General features: G+C 38.7%; 2 protein-coding genes across 2 annotated transcripts in view; one reads left to right on the top strand and one right to left on the bottom strand.

Moving 5' to 3' along the window:
- LOC126480795 (probable malonyl-CoA-acyl carrier protein transacylase, mitochondrial) overlaps positions 1-11,406 on the bottom strand; it is a 40,685-nt gene extending 29,279 nt beyond the window's left edge. The window contains exons 1-3 of the mRNA XM_050104109.1: positions 11,322-11,406; positions 10,403-10,851; positions 526-788 (exon numbers count right to left, since the gene is read on the bottom strand). Of these exons, the coding sequence (XP_049960066.1) occupies positions 526-788; positions 10,403-10,746 (607 nt within the window). The 5' untranslated portion in view covers positions 10,747-10,851; positions 11,322-11,406. The remainder of the gene's footprint in view (positions 1-525; positions 789-10,402; positions 10,852-11,321) is intronic.
- A 90-nt stretch (positions 11,407-11,496) lies between these two features.
- LOC126480794 (ZZ-type zinc finger-containing protein 3) overlaps positions 11,497-15,736 on the top strand; it is a 74,362-nt gene continuing 70,122 nt past the window's right edge. Inside the window, exon 1 of the mRNA XM_050104108.1 lies at positions 11,497-11,912. Coding sequence (XP_049960065.1) covers positions 11,736-11,912 — 177 coding nt within the window. The 5' untranslated portion in view covers positions 11,497-11,735. The remainder of the gene's footprint in view (positions 11,913-15,736) is intronic.

Below are 15,736 nucleotides of genomic sequence, written 5' to 3'. Positions count from 1 at the left end.
ACTCAGTATTTTCCATCTGTCTCATTCTCATTTGACTGATTTGGATTCAATATATTTCCATGACGAGTGGACTTCTGAACAATCCATTCTATGCAGTTCTCTGAAAACACATATAATAATGTTTCATGGGATGTTTTGCCACACCCACCACTTACAAAACTAATTTTCCCAATTGATTGGTGGATGATGAAGACTCCTCCAATGAGAGTATGACTGGAAACTTACGTGTCGGTGAACTTTAGTTTTTTCTATAGTTTGTGGTTACATCTGGAGGCGAATCTTTGGTCCATAGAAGGATATAATCAGTTTATGCCCCCCCCCCCCCCCCTTGATACTGTATCTTGTCCGGACATTAATTTCCATCTGGAGGAGAGGAAGTTGGAAGTCCAAACTCTCTTGACTATCTGACATGCCTGTTCTCCATGACAAACCCAAATAATTGGAAGAAGAGTTACTGAAATTAGTGGAGGATATATATAAAACTCAGCAAGCGAGCTAGAGAGAGTTTACTCAACATTTTCTTACCCCTGTCAAAGCGCAGAGCTCCTGCAAAAGTGAGTGCTGTTATTTCTCCAAGGCTGAAACCAGCTGTTGCAACACAACTTTCAACAGCCTGTGGTCGTTCTTCATGTAGACGCTCAACAGCTGCAAGGGAACAAGTGAAAATAGCTGGCTGACAATGAATTGTACGATTTAGTTCTTCTTTGGGTCCTTCTAGGCAGAGCTTCAAAATGTCATAACCTAGAACTTCATTAGCTGCTTCAAAAACATCACGTGCAGATGGGAACCTGTAAGAATTATACACATTCTATCACATTCACCTATAATTTACACTTCATATGTTCATATTAACTTATACAGTAGTTGTAATTATTCATCCTGCTGTTAGATAAATAACTGTGCCATATGAATTGCGTAACTTTTTTATATTAAATTCCACACAAAATAGAGTAAGTGCTAAAACTGTGAGAACAATAATAGGAAATTCAGAGTGAGGTGGAAGCTAATGTGAAAAGAAAATCTGCATATGTGTAATAGGAGCACTGGAAAGACACAGACACAAAAAATGATGACATAATAACGTCAAACAACTGAGGATGGTCATTCAGGAATCAAAATGCATCACATAGTTCAAACAACCTGCTACCACAATTTTTTGTACCACTGGGGTCATACAGACACATGATATATTGGTAGTATTTTAATGAACTAATAGAAAAACATGCATTAAAATTGTTAAAAGTAACAGATTGGGCGTGGGGGAGGTGGGGAGCAGACCCATGAATAAATTCTATCCTGTTGTAAATATAGAACTGAACAGAACATCATTGGTTACAATTGATTCAGAGGGCAAAAGTCACATATTTTGAAAATAATTGCTTTCAAAAACAAGAGATATAATTTTCCTACAATGCTTATGGGGTATTAGGAAGAGTGCGACAACAGCTGATGCAAGAAATCCTAACAATGGTGAAAAAATACATGGGAAATAATATTTTCATTGTTGCATGTGTTTTGGGTAACATCTTTCCAATGTAACGTTCATAATTATATTTTCATAAAGGTCACATTCAGGCTACAAAATAAACCACAGTGGACAAGACTGAGTTCAATTAATTAATAACTTTGTGGTGTATGTATCAGGCTGCAACATACATGAAGATTTTAGTGTTAAATGACAAACTGTGGTTGCAAGATTAGATTATGAACAACAGATCATAAAATTACCTGGAAACAAGAAATTCTTCCAGGATGAACTTTCACTCTGCAGCGGAGTGTGTGCTGATTTGAAACTGCCTGGTACATTAAAACAGTGTGCTACACTGAGAGCCGAATAGGGACTTTTTGTCTTTTTTGGACAAGTGTTCTACTGACTGAGCTACCCAAGCACGACTTACAGCTTGCCCTCACAGCTTTACTTCATCCAGTACCTTCAGCCTTACCTACATCTACATTTATACTCCGCAAGCCACCCAACGGTGTGTGGCGGAGGGCACTTTACGTGCCTTCCACACTAATGAGGAGTTCTCTTTATTTTGCAGGACTAGCTCATCAGATTTTGAGTTGTTCTTGGATAGTCCAGTCAGTAGAGTACTTGCCCACAAAAGCAAACATTCCAGATTCAAGTCATGCTCTGGTATACAGTTTTAATCTATCAGGAGGTTTCACACGAAACTCTGGGTCTTATGAAAGTATTTGTCTGGAGATTCCCTTCTGTGAACATATCTGTGTAGAAAGCACATTCATTATGTGTCCACTCCTCACTCAACAATGACTGCAAGGGCAAGTGGACAGATGAAATATCAAAGACCAAAAACATTAGTAAAACTGTGTCATAGTCTCTCTTCAGAAGTAATCATAAAATATAGCAGATTAACATTTGTTAGTTTTCAGGCCTGTCCTGAAGCCAACTGTGTTATATCAGCTGTTTATTAGTGATTTCTTGGGGTGAGAATATTATCTATTCTACACTTATGTATATGTCCTAAAGCCAACTGCATTTCTCTGTGTTATAGGAGCCATTTATTATTGCAGATTTTTTTTCTTAGTTTCTCGCTACTGTAGTGACATGCTCCAGATATTATAGGGAGAGTGAGTGGGCATATGTGTTGTTCAATACAGACATCAACATCCACAACTTTGTCTTTGCCACTGGGTTTTGTGTTCAGGGGTACACTAGGTTGTAGGATACCATTTGACCCATGACGTGTTGTGCATCATCATCAAGCTGTGATGCGTCTCTTTTGGAATGGAAGTGAAATATTGTTGTAGAGGGCATGGTGTATGAATACATGGCACGATCTAGTGGTTTAATCATGTGGTGGCGATGTGTTTGGGAGGAATGTTATTGTGTCATTTAGTGTGCTATAGTTGTCATGATGTTGAGTTATGAAATTGCGTGATGGCACAATAGAATATGCTGTGCAGAATGTTGTCATATAAAACAGAATATGTCTGCTTGTGCCTGTATATGTGTGGATGGATATGTGTGTGTGTGCGAGCGTATACCCGTCCTTTTTCCCCCTAAGGTAAGTCTTTCCGCTCCCGGGATTGGATTGACTCCTAACCCTCTCCCTTAAAACCCACATCCTTTCGTCTTTCCCTCTCCTTCCCTCTTTCCTGATGAGGCAACAGTTTGTTGCGAAAGCTTGAATTTTGTGTGTATGTTTGTGTTTGTTTGTGTGTCTTTCACCTGCCAATGCTTTCGTTTGGTAAGTCACATCATCTTTGCTTTTTGATAAATTTTTCCCACGTGGAATGTTTCCCTCTATTATATTAAAACAGAATATATGTTTGAAATGTAAACTGTACTCTTAGGTGCCTGTGTAACAACTGAGTAAGTGGATTAATGTGCCGGCCAGGGTGGCCGAGCAGTTCTAGGCGCTACAGTCTGGAACCGTGCGACCACTACAGTCGACGCAGGTTTGAATCCTGCCTCGGGCATGGATGTGTGTGATGTCCTTAGGCTAGTTAGGTTTAAGTAGTTCTAAGTTCTAGGGGACTGATGACCTCAGAAGTTAAGTCCCATAGTGCTCAGAGCCATTTGAACCATTTGGATTAATGTTTTTAATTGAATCATGGAAGGAGGTGGGTAGATCAATGTTTATTAATATAATCAAGCATGTTACACTATTATTAATAAACATTCATTCACCTACCTTCTCCCATGATTTAATTACAAAAAATTGATCCACTCTTTATTACAGTTTTATTGCAGTTGAAAAACTGGAAACAAAGGGAATAAATAATAGCTTCAAAATTGGTGTTGATTTCGATCTAAAAGATAAAATTATGTACAACAGTATATGGCTGAAGAACATTGTGATAAAACATTTTTTAATCCAGACGATGCCCAGTGCACCAGTGCGATAAACTCCCAAAACCAAGAACATTCCAGTGAAAAAGGAAATGATATCATTGAAGAAAATGCTGTCTTAATTACAGCGAGTGTAAATGTGCAGTGCCTCAGAACAAAACTTGATACATTATCACTGTTTGTTGACGAAGTGAGACCTGATGTATTATGTATAAGTGAACACTGGCTAGCCCAACTAGAAACAGAATACTACAGAAACATTGAATATTTAGAAATGGTGAATGCATGGTGTAGAGAAACTACTATCCATGGTGGTGTGGCTTTGTATGTAAATAGTAAACTCTGTGTCAATAAAACTGACTTAAGTAAATTTTGTGTAGATCTAGAATTAGCTGCTTTGGGACTGTCAGATGCCAACTTAATTGTTGTTTCTGTGTTTCGTTCCCCAGATGGAAATTTTGAAAATTTCCTCAACCGGTTGGAAAGCTGTCTGTGTCACCTAGTGCACTTACGGGCAAAAATTGCTTTATGTCGAGAAGGTAATGATAAAGAAAGAGCTTTCATGAAATTAGTAAGCAGCTATGGGCTATTCGTAGGAAACTCTCTACCAACAAGAGGAGCTATTTCTCTTGACACAATTGTGACAAACCTAAATAGTTGGAACTACAAAGTGTGGTGGACCCTATACTAGCAGATCACTATGCAGTAATCATGAAGTTATGGACAAACTCGGTAAGTACACAACAAATTCCCAGCTGGCATTCAAATTATGTATTCAGAAATAGAGTTATTCCAAAGAAAAGCTTAGATGATTACAAAACTACAGTGTCTTCTATAGATTGGCACCAAATAATTGACAAACTGCCACAAAAATCTGCATTCAATCACATGAATCAGACCCTTAAAGTGAAATCTGATCATTTTCCATTTAAACCCAAGAGATATTCAAATGCTAAATCAAAATGTAGACGAAAAACTAACAAAGTAAAGAGGTCGTATGCTCCTAGACTAGCCAAAATCAAATGCATTGTCCAAATACTAAATGACAAGGTCAAAACTGCTGAAGATATAGATATTAAGGATAGACCGTACTCTAGTTATTTACAGACCAAAAGGATCTACAGAAAGGAAGTAGAAAAAGCAAAGAAGGAAAACAATGCCAGATTTATTGAAGAAGCTCACAATCCTTGTGAAGCAGCGTGGGATCTGGTTAATGAGCACAGGAAAAAGCCCACCTCTTGCTCTAATTCTTGCAGTCCAGATGAATTTAATGACTATTTTATAAAAATTGTGGAAAACACAGTACATGAAATTCCTGACTCTGGAATAGATCCTGCAGCTGCTGTGAAATTTGAGAATAAATGCAGCATGGTAATGTGGAAGAGAGTGTATCCAAAAGAAATAATAAAAATTGTTCAAAGCTACAAATCTTCAGGGAGCCTTGATATTTACGTCATGTCCTGTACTATGTTAAAAGCTATACTCAGTGAAATTGCACAGCCATTAACAGTAGTAATAAATAAAAGCCTTCGTGCAGAGGAATTTCCAGACTTCCTGAAAGTAGCACGCACAGTGCCTGTTTACAAAAAAGGCAGTCCACAAGAAGAGTCGAGCTGCAGGCCCATATCTATAATAGCAGTACTAGCGAAGGTGATGGAGTCAATAATGAAAGAACAACTATTAAGTTACTTTGAAGGAAATAGTCTCTTTTATGATGAACAACATGGCTTTCGGAATAAGTCACTTTGAAGGAAATGGCCTCTTTTATGATGAGCAACATGGCTTTCGGAAGGGCAAGTCAATAACAACAGCTGTACTTGATTTAGTTACAAACATAAGTCAGGGTTTTGAAGACAAAAGAGTCTATAGCACTAGTACTATGTGACCTTAGTATGGCATTTGACTGCATCCCACATAAGGCCCTGCTCAGAAAGCTAAAAACATATGGTATAACGGGATCTGTCCTGCAAACTCTTGAATCCTACCTGAGAAACAGACGACAGATTTTCTCCGTGCAAGGAGCTGATTCAGGTGAGAAGCAGCTACAGCATGGTGTGCCACAGGGGTCGGTAACAGAGCCCCTGCTGTTCCTTATCTATGTAAATGACGTAGGCTCCAATGGGCACACCTTGCAGTTTGCGGATGATACACCTTGATCTCAAAAGGAGAGAATGTTGTACAGGCAGTCTAACAAGCAGAAAATTAATTAAGAAAAAACTCAGAGGATGATATGCAGCCTCAGAAATACTGGAGCACTGGGTAACGCAGTAGATGTTAAAGTTCTGGGATTTCTTATTGATACCAAATTAACCTGGCAACAGCACACCAAACATGTATGTTCCAAACTTTCACGGGTCCTGTACCTCTTGAGGAAACTGAAAAGTATAGTACCAGAATAGTACCTGCTAACTGTGTACTATGCAATGTTCCACAGCCACATCAGTTATGGGCTGTTGTTTTGGGGCCACTCTGCAGGCTGCAAGAATGTGCTTTTACTGCAAAAGAAAGCAATGAGGATCATTACTTCAAGCAAAAAAACAGACCACTGTAAACCAATTTTCACCAGGTTAGGAGTTCTGACTGTTTACAGCCAGTATATATTGAACTGCCTCTTCCACATAAAGAGAAACCATGATATCTACAGAAAGAGAAATGAAGTTCACAAATACAGCACTCGCAACAAAGACAGTATCGACATGCCAAGGTGTCGATTAGCAAAGACACAAAACAGATTCCCAATGGTGGCCCTAAAATTGTTTAGTGCTCTACCTGATGGCATTCAGCCTTTATCATGGAAGCAGTTTAAAACTACTATTTTGTGTAAACTAAAAGAGCAACCCTTCTACAATATTGAAGAATTCTTCTCTAGTAATAGCACAGTGTTTACTTGAGCTGCAGCTCAATTCCATGACTCCAACAGCAACCATTATATTTAATTTCATTATATACTTGTATCTATTTTATTCCTGAAGAGGGGCAGCAGCCTTTTCAGTAGTTGCAGGGGCAACAGTCTGGATGATTGACTGATCTGGCCTTGTAAGATTAACCAAAACGGCCTTGCTGTGCTCGTACTGCGAACGGCTGAAAGCAAGGGGAAACTACGGCCGTAATTTTTCCCGAGGGCATGCAGCTTTACTGTATGGATAAATGATGATGGGGTCCTTGTGGGTAAAATATTCCGGAGGTAAAATAGTCCCCCATTCGGATCTCCGGGCGGGGACTACTCAGGAGGACGTTGTTATCAGGAGAAAGAAAACTGGCGTTCTATGGAATTGAGCGTGGAATGTCAGATCCCTTAATCGGGCAGGTAGGTTAGAAAATTTAAAAAGGGAAATGGATAGATTAAAGTTAGATATAGTGGGAATTAGTGAAGTTCGGTGGCAGGAGGAACAAGATTTTTGGTCAGGCGAATACAGGATCATAAATACAAAATCAAATAGGGGTAATGCAGGAGTAGGTTTAATAATGAATAAAAAAATAGGAGTTCGGGTAAGCTACTACAAACAACATAGTGAACGCATTACTGTGGCCAAGATAGACACGAAGCTCACGCCTACAACAGTAGTACAAGTTTATATGCCAACTAGCTCTGCAGATGATGAAGAAATTGATGAAATGTATGATGAGATAAAAGAAATTATTCAGATAGTGAAGGGAGATGAAAATTTAATAGTCATGGGTGATTGAAGTATAGATTTAAGTGTCAGGAAGTCATTTCTGAAAGTATTTGTATGGAGTGTAGCCATGTATAGAAGTGAAACATGGACGATAGATAGTTTGGACAAGAAGAGAATAGAAGCTTTCGAAATGTGGTGCTACAGAGGATAGAGTAGCATGGAGAGCTGCATCAAACCAGTCTCAGGACTGAAGACCACAACAACAACATCTATTTTATTGTTGTGATATTATTGTAATCTAATTTATAACTTAAATATGTCTTGCGGTATTAAATTACTATCATAGTAGAGCTGTATTCATGTATTTTGATAATGTTGTATCTTGACACTGTCTGTCCAGCTGTGGCTGGTGAATGACATAGAATTGGTAATAAAGGTAATGTTTTCTTACGGGTTCTGCTGTCTTGTCCTAGGTGACTCAACATTCGTATGTTTACTTCCCATAATTCACCACACATTCAGTTACCAACTGCAACACACAACAGAGAAGCTACCAACATCATAAATGCACTTTTACTCTAGGTTTGAACTATATAAGTGAACTGTTGGTTGGGATATCGGCTTCTGCAGTTGTGGGTGGGGTTTATTGGTATCTTGGTCTAGAGTTGAGCTATATAAGTGAACTGGCAATTAGCATACCAGATTTTGTAGTTGTGGGGGAGGGGATTGGTGGTGATAGGGGTGGTTATGGTATCCTGGTCTAGGGTTGAGGTGTATAGGTGAACTGGAGACTGGGATACCGACTTTTGCAGTTGTGGGGCGATTTATTGGTACCAGGTGAATTGGAGATTGGGAAACCGCCTTTTGTAGTTGTGAGGGTATATTGGTTTATAGTTGAGCTATATAAAACTGGATAATGAGGTATTGGTTTTTGTAGTTTGGGTGGGGGTGGGGGTGGGGGTGGGATGTGTCAGTGGTAACCTGGTCTAGTGTACAGCTAGAGATTTGAATACTGTGATCTTGTGCTGTGTCTTGTGTGGTTTTGTGGAATGTTATTCTTTGGAAGTTTTGAGTGTTCTGTTACTTTCACAGTTGCGCCTTAAAAAAGGTTGTTTTTATTCTTCAGGTTTAGTTTGTCCCCGCCCAAAACCTCCTTTTTCCCCGCAGTCGTACTACTAATTTCAGTGGGTTCAATCAATATATGGCTGACATGGTATTCGTATTTTTATGGGTGTTATCATCAATGTTTTGGTTGTCATGTTAGATATGCTCAAAATAGAAGTTTTCGGAATAGTGATGATATCATCAGCCAAAGCAGACAGTGGTATCCCAGTTTCTAGTACCCCATGTTTAGTTATTTGAAGGATGTACCACAATTACCTTGGAAATTTTGGTAGTTATGCAGAGAGAACGCTTCTACTTGGATGACTGTTTTTCACTCACTATCAGCTGCGATCTCAGTAGTAGCTTCCTCACTGGAGATGCAGATTATTTGTAAATAGTTTTGTGATTTGCATTTGTGCTGGCACTGGTGTTGCACTTTTGGGGCAGCTGCAGCAAAAGGGTAAGCAATTTGCCTCATCACAAAAGAGCTTCTGAATCATCTTCAACTACTGACCGTTTGTCTTTTTTACAATAATTATTGCAAATTCATGCTCTCAATTATACTACTGCTTGAATAAGTAACAAATTCAATATAGAATGTGGTCTAATCATAGGTTTATGGACTCCCTTGATAATGAGTCCCTTCAAAACAATCATGCATGTAGCTTAACTTTCTACCTCACTGGATCCTAGTTTCTTGTCTACTGTGACAAGCATCCCACCTCCATTCTCCATTGACCTATCCTTTCAATAAACACTTAGATTAATCCCAAATATGATGTCTATTTCGAGTTTTAACCATTTTTATGTAGGCCTATTTAGTGTTATTTGAACACCACTGCTTTTCGGGACTGCTTCAAACTCTGAGACTTTGTGTGAATGCTTCCGCAGCTGACCACTAAGATTTTGGTCACTTCATCTCTGGGGGACATTTCTTTGGATGTTCCACTAACACTTTGGGGTATCTTATGGCTATCATCATCTGGTCTGAATGGACAACCTTTGCATGCATTCCGTATATAGCGATCTCAATGGTGGCCTCCAATGTGTGGTGCACTTGCTGGGAACTCCCCTGAACTTTTAATTAAATATGTATGAGTAATGGTGGAACATGACCTAGTAAATACCACCTAGACGGTGGGTAATTAGATCTTAATCTACACAGAGAATTATTTGAAAGCATAATATATCTGCAAAAGAGAACATATACAACATTCCTGTTAGTCATTTTCGAGGTCTAGTCACATGCTTTGAAATTCTGCTGAGTGGCCTGATGAAGGAGATCAAAAGCATTCATATAAAAAGTTGTATCTCTCCTCTCAAGCGCACACAAGAATGTTAGTATGATGATTAGAAGGCATTAAAAGGTAATTACCTTCAGAGTGCAATCCTCTCTTCCATAAATGTCATTTTCTCCATCACAATTTTTACGTAAAGGCTACAGAAACAAGTGAATGAAATTTAGTGTGCTGGAGAAGGGGAAGAGAGTTTATACAGGTATGGGATAAAAACATTCCCTCTTTGTTCTATGAACTCCACGTACAGACTGTATACAAAATGAATATGTACACTCAAGTAGTGAAGTATTTAATAGAGTGGCATAACTGAATTGACTGGGTGTTCTATCAGTTCTTGGTAGAATAACAGTGTATAGTATGACACCAGTGTTGTGTATTTTTCATTCATGTGAGTGGTATAAGCTATGATGAGAAATTAACTGTTTATATTTAATAACATTAGCTCAAAAAGAATGCTCAGAAAGTAGGCAGCAAGACTGGTTTTCTTGGCTGCCTGAGAAAACAATATATTGTAATTAAAATTTAAATACACAGATACCATACTGAGCTGCAACAAATTTTCACACCTGAGTAGTTCTCGGCCCATGCCGACATACTGTGTACCCTGTCCTGGAAACAGAATGATGGATGTCTCACGAGGGTCAATTGCTGGATCACGCTTAAGGGCCTGGTGACGTTCACGACCAACAAATGCCCCTTTTGGATATGGAGATGTCAGCCAGTTCTCATCTTGGTCTGTTGCTGAACTGTTCCCAAGCGCTGCTTCTTCCAGCTGCCTTGTAATGTTTTCTACATCCTCTTCTTTCTCCCCAGTTTTCGATTTACAGCCACGTATGTTTGCGGCTAAAGGACCAAAGCGAACTTCTGCGCAGTGTCTTAACAATGGGGCAAATCTAGCCTGTACATACATTGTTACAGTGATGACTTCTGTTGGCACCAGTTCCTCTCAGTTTACAACAGTACTCGAAAACCAACTTTTCACCGATATGTGTCTTAAATGCAGGTTCCGACAAGGCTGAAACGACAGTCATTTGGCAAAATTTCAATGATTCTAAATGACGGACTTAACAGCTGAACATAACTAACGAAGTAGAGTATAAAAAAAGGTGGTAGTTGTACGGTACGGTGCAGTAATGCTGGAAAGAAAATAAATAAAAATGGAGTGCGATCAACTGTAAACGATGGCTAATCGGAAAAGTCAAATCCCTGGCAAAGAGCAGAAATTTTTGGTAAAGCTACTGCTAGAGTAAGAACACACGCGTCCCCACACACCTACATTAAATACATAAACTCCCGTATCAATTCGTACATAAACTGCAAATCAGATTTGCTATAAATGGAATTCGTTAACAATAAAAGGAACTCTGCATTCTCATCCCCCAAAAAAAAATATATGTTTCCCAATTCTTTTTCCGCGCTCCTTTTCCACTGTTTCAGATGTAATCGTTCAACTCATGTGCGTAAACAATAAACATTATTTAGTACCAACTATCAAGGATGTTCAGTGCTGCCTCTCGACGGAGAAATATGCAATTCCTTCCCTGCAAAGTGGAAAACTACTGTATTATTTTTAATGCCAACGTTCATACTACCGCTTCTTCTGAAACCGAATAAATAAATAAATATTTTAACTTCGCAGCTCCTTGGGTTGAAAACATTGTGTATTTAACATCGAAATGTAAAGCTGGAAGTGTGACACATTTTTGTGACGGGCTTCCAATCGTAAACTTTTCAGTTTCGTAAAGTAGTAGTCAGGTGTAAACAAAAGAACAGTGATGTGTATGGATGATGCAGCCGGTAGATTGAGAAATTTTGCATTGTTTACTACTACAAATAGTAGTGATTTAGGGCAGACACATTATTTTGAGGTTCTTATGGAGTTAATACTGACATAAAAGGATGGCGCAGTGCAAAACATACGACAATACTAATAATGAACTGACGGAAGACGGAGATGAAGAAATAGGAGAATTCTATTTTGAGTCTGATGCTGTTGCTCTTAAAGGGAATCAAGATTATATGAACCTTCTCAGGTCCTTGGCAATACTAGAAGCCCAGCGAACGAAGTTAATTAAGGTATGAATTCTCATTAATGATCCAGGGATCATGCAGCAGTGTGTTTCATGTTGTTCAAAATATTTTGAAATCTGACAGTGCTATTGAGATTCATAAATCTTAGCACCGCAGACGTACGTAAAGTTTCATAACTGTGAACCTGAAATAGAACTTCAGAAACTGGCTGTCCACTCCTATTAGAGAAACCGCTGGATCCGTTGAACCAGAAAGATATGACGATAGAGAGGTATGTGATTTTTCGATGTTGCCTGGTAAAACTGTGCATTTCAGCAAGAACAGTGCATGTTAATTTGTCAGGAATGTGTTAGTGCTACGAATCAGGACGCCAATATTAGGATGCTTACTAAAATATGCAGACAGCGTAAAACAATTGCTAATTTTTTGTTGCACAACGTCATTTTTGTTTACGTGCACCAAGCCTTTTCTATATTTTAACAGTGCTGTCATTCAGTTAGTACAGTACTTCAGGAAAAACAGGAGTAGCTTTGACATTCTTATGTATTGTTTTGGTTGTTTATTTCGAAACCTCCCTTTTTGGTTTACTGGCTGTACGTTTTGAGTTGTTGAATCTTGCAACGTCGAATTAACTTCACGCCTATAATATGTATATATCCAACTTTCCATGTTTCCAGCAGCTCCTGTTTAGACTGTTATTAATTTTATTGCTAAATTTGAGTAATAATATTCCAAAATAGCATGCTGCAATTATTTTCTCCTATATTGTATAGTAAACTGTGTACTAAGTATCTATCTGTTGTCCCAGCAGTCGATATTCTTCCAACTTTTCTTCTTGGTTGCGAAGAGCACTCTTTCGATATGGGAGAAACTGCTGATGCGATGATAAATTGAATTTTTCTATGTGATCTGTATTAATGGCACACTACTGTACTCTCCATGAATATATAGTTCACAGGATACTTAATTTAATTGTAAGGTCTGGCAATAACATCAAGTAGTTGATTAAATTATAAATGAAACTGGTTTCCTAAGTGGTACCTGTAGTGGTAGTAATGTTGTACATATTTGTTGTTGAGCCATAGTAAACAAAGTTGAACATTGTATGCATAGCCCTGCATGATATTTGTCATTGGATCACAACATAAACATACTGCACAAATAGTCTGTAATTATGTTCTGATTTAAAATGTGGCAAGTTACTAGAGAGGGCATATGTGGATCCATGAAAAGTGACAATTTTGTTATATCTGTAACACTTCTTGTTCCTTTGCATAATGCCAAATTAGCACAGCTCACATAATCAAACCTTTGCTGTATATAGTGTTATCTATATGTTTTTATACATATATTTCAATGTAACTTGTACAAATGTTATGCCTGTAACCAAGGAATGACTCCACTGTGCTTTCTGAAAATCTACAGTTAAGTGACTAGTTTCAAAATTTTAGTTTAAACTGTGTAGACCACAGTAGCCAAAGTGGTCTGTAATTTATTTTAAATACTGCTGTCCCATTTCTGTGCTTTTTTGCTGCAATTATTTATAGACAAAGGATGTTCGGAAAGTAAGTTCCAATCAACTATGAAATGGAAACCACTGTGAAAATCAAAAATGTTTTATTTGCAACAGTTCACTACAATTTCCAGCTACTTATCTGCATAGTTGCTTCTTTGACTTAGATGTTTGTCATTACATTGTACTAACTTTCCAGTACCTTTGTCATAGAAGGCAGCTGCCAGTGCTTTCTGCCAATTCTCTTCGCTGGTCTGCAGCTACACACACTGTAGATTTCCCCTCAGCAGAACAGTTTCGCTATGCGCAAGTAATGGTAACCAGGTAATATCCTGAGTGGATTGTAGAATAGTGGGAAGGGCAGCCATGCAGAGGGACAGATATGCTTCCTTCGTGCACTGTCACCACTTAAGCTTCAAACCACACTTCTGCTCTCACTATGTTTAGTGAGCCTTCCATTGTGAAAACAAGTTGTAGGTAGTGCCCAGAATTGACTGAAAACTGCTTTATCCCCTAGAACAAACAGATTCCCGTTTGAGTTCACTCAGTGTTTCTGTAATACTCATGTGTCGATCAAAACTACCAGTAACATATCTAGCAGCATGCCTATTGAGCTGCTTCGATCTCCCTTAAATTGGACCTGATGAGGATTCCAAATATTCTAGCAGCACTCAAGAAAGGATCACCCAAGTGTTCTATATGTGGTCTCCTCTGTAGATGACCTACAGCCTTCTAGAATTCTTCCAGTAAAACAAAGTCAACCATTCGCCTTCCTCTCGGTGGACCTTAAGTGTTCATTTCACTTCATGTCACTTTCACTGTTATGCCTAGATATGTAATCAAGGTAGCTGAGTCAAGCAGCCCACAACTATTACTGTAATCAAACATACAGGATTGTTTTCCTACTCATTTGCATTAATTTACATTTTTCCAAGTGTAGAGAAAGTCATATAACACCAAACAGAAATTGAGTCCAGGTCATCTTACATCCTCTTACAGTAACTAAGATGACCCTGGGGCATAACCGAGCACACTGGACCCACATTTGGGAAGACAAAGGTTTAGACCCGCATCTGCCATCCAGATGTAGGTTTTCCATGATTTCCCTAAATTGCTTCAGCCAAATGCCAGGATGATTCATTTGAAAGGGCAGGGCCAGTGCCCTTCCCCATTCTAGACACAATCCGAGCTTGTGCTCAGTCTCTAATAACGTCCATGTCTATGGGACATTAAACCCATACTTACTTACTTCCTGCCCCGTACAAGGCAGCATCTTAAAGTAACAGATATAGATTGCTCCTCAACCTGTCTATCAGATGGTTTATGCATATAGAGAAAAAGTTCTGGCCTATCACACTTCTCCAGGGCACTCCTGATTGTACCTTTATCTTCAGCGAATATTTACCAACCAGGACAAGTTGAATGGTTCCAGCATTTTACATAAAATGGAAACAGTATTTTGTAACTAATTTTGCGAAATATGGCTTTATTTTTTTATTTGGTGTAGGTATGCAGTTTACTTTTTCTAGGTATAAAGACATATTGTTGTCATGTTTACATTTGAGATGTAGTTAGTACGGTAGATATTATTTTTTACAGTGCTGTAGTGTATGGTAAGCAAGCTATCTTTTCATAACTTCAGAAATTGTAAGTCCATTGTGTCACTGTTCACACAGTGTAGGTAAGTCTCTCATCACCAGTAAACTTTTTAGCAAGGTAGTATCAGAAGAGACTGTTTGGAAATTGCAGCAACATGGCTGCGAGTGGATGGACCACTGGAGGTAGCAGTGAAACCATAAACAGGAAAGTTCCAATTGGTGTAGCTACTAGTGAGTTCATGACTGGCGTAGGCAGTTCCAAGAACAATGTATTGATTCATAAAAAGCAATAACACATGAATTGGGAACCAACGTGATGCACAAGTTGTTATCAGGCAAGCTTAAGTTATCCAAAGAGCAAGTAAAAAGCGAGATAGCGAGACGTAGCCCCCTTGCAGGATACTGAATTGTGTATGATGTATAACTTCATACAATACTGTGACTGTCAGTCTGCTGGGTGTGTGTGTCATGCTTGGGAAGAATCATATGATGTCGACTAGGAAACCTGTAGATTCTCTGATTTATTGTCTGGGTCAACGCCTGCATCATACGATACTAAATGAACAAAGGTGCATTTTGAAATGTTCGTAATAATAAATCATTGCTTGCCCTGAGTATTTCATGACAGCATGTCTGAATAAAATCTTCTCGCTTTTCAAGCCACATTAATTTGAGTAAAATTCTCGAGATTTTCATGGATGTCTCTGCTGTTGTTGCCAGGAGTTAAAACTGCTGGGGCTGGCTTGGTTTTCCGTTTT

Source organism: Schistocerca serialis, chromosome 5 (genome assembly GCF_023864345.2).
Source record: "Schistocerca serialis cubense isolate TAMUIC-IGC-003099 chromosome 5, iqSchSeri2.2, whole genome shotgun sequence".
Classification (NCBI taxonomy): domain Eukaryota; kingdom Metazoa; phylum Arthropoda; class Insecta; order Orthoptera; family Acrididae; genus Schistocerca; species Schistocerca serialis.
Note: the sequence above shows the minus strand (reverse complement) of the source record. Positions and strands in the feature narration are given on the sequence as shown.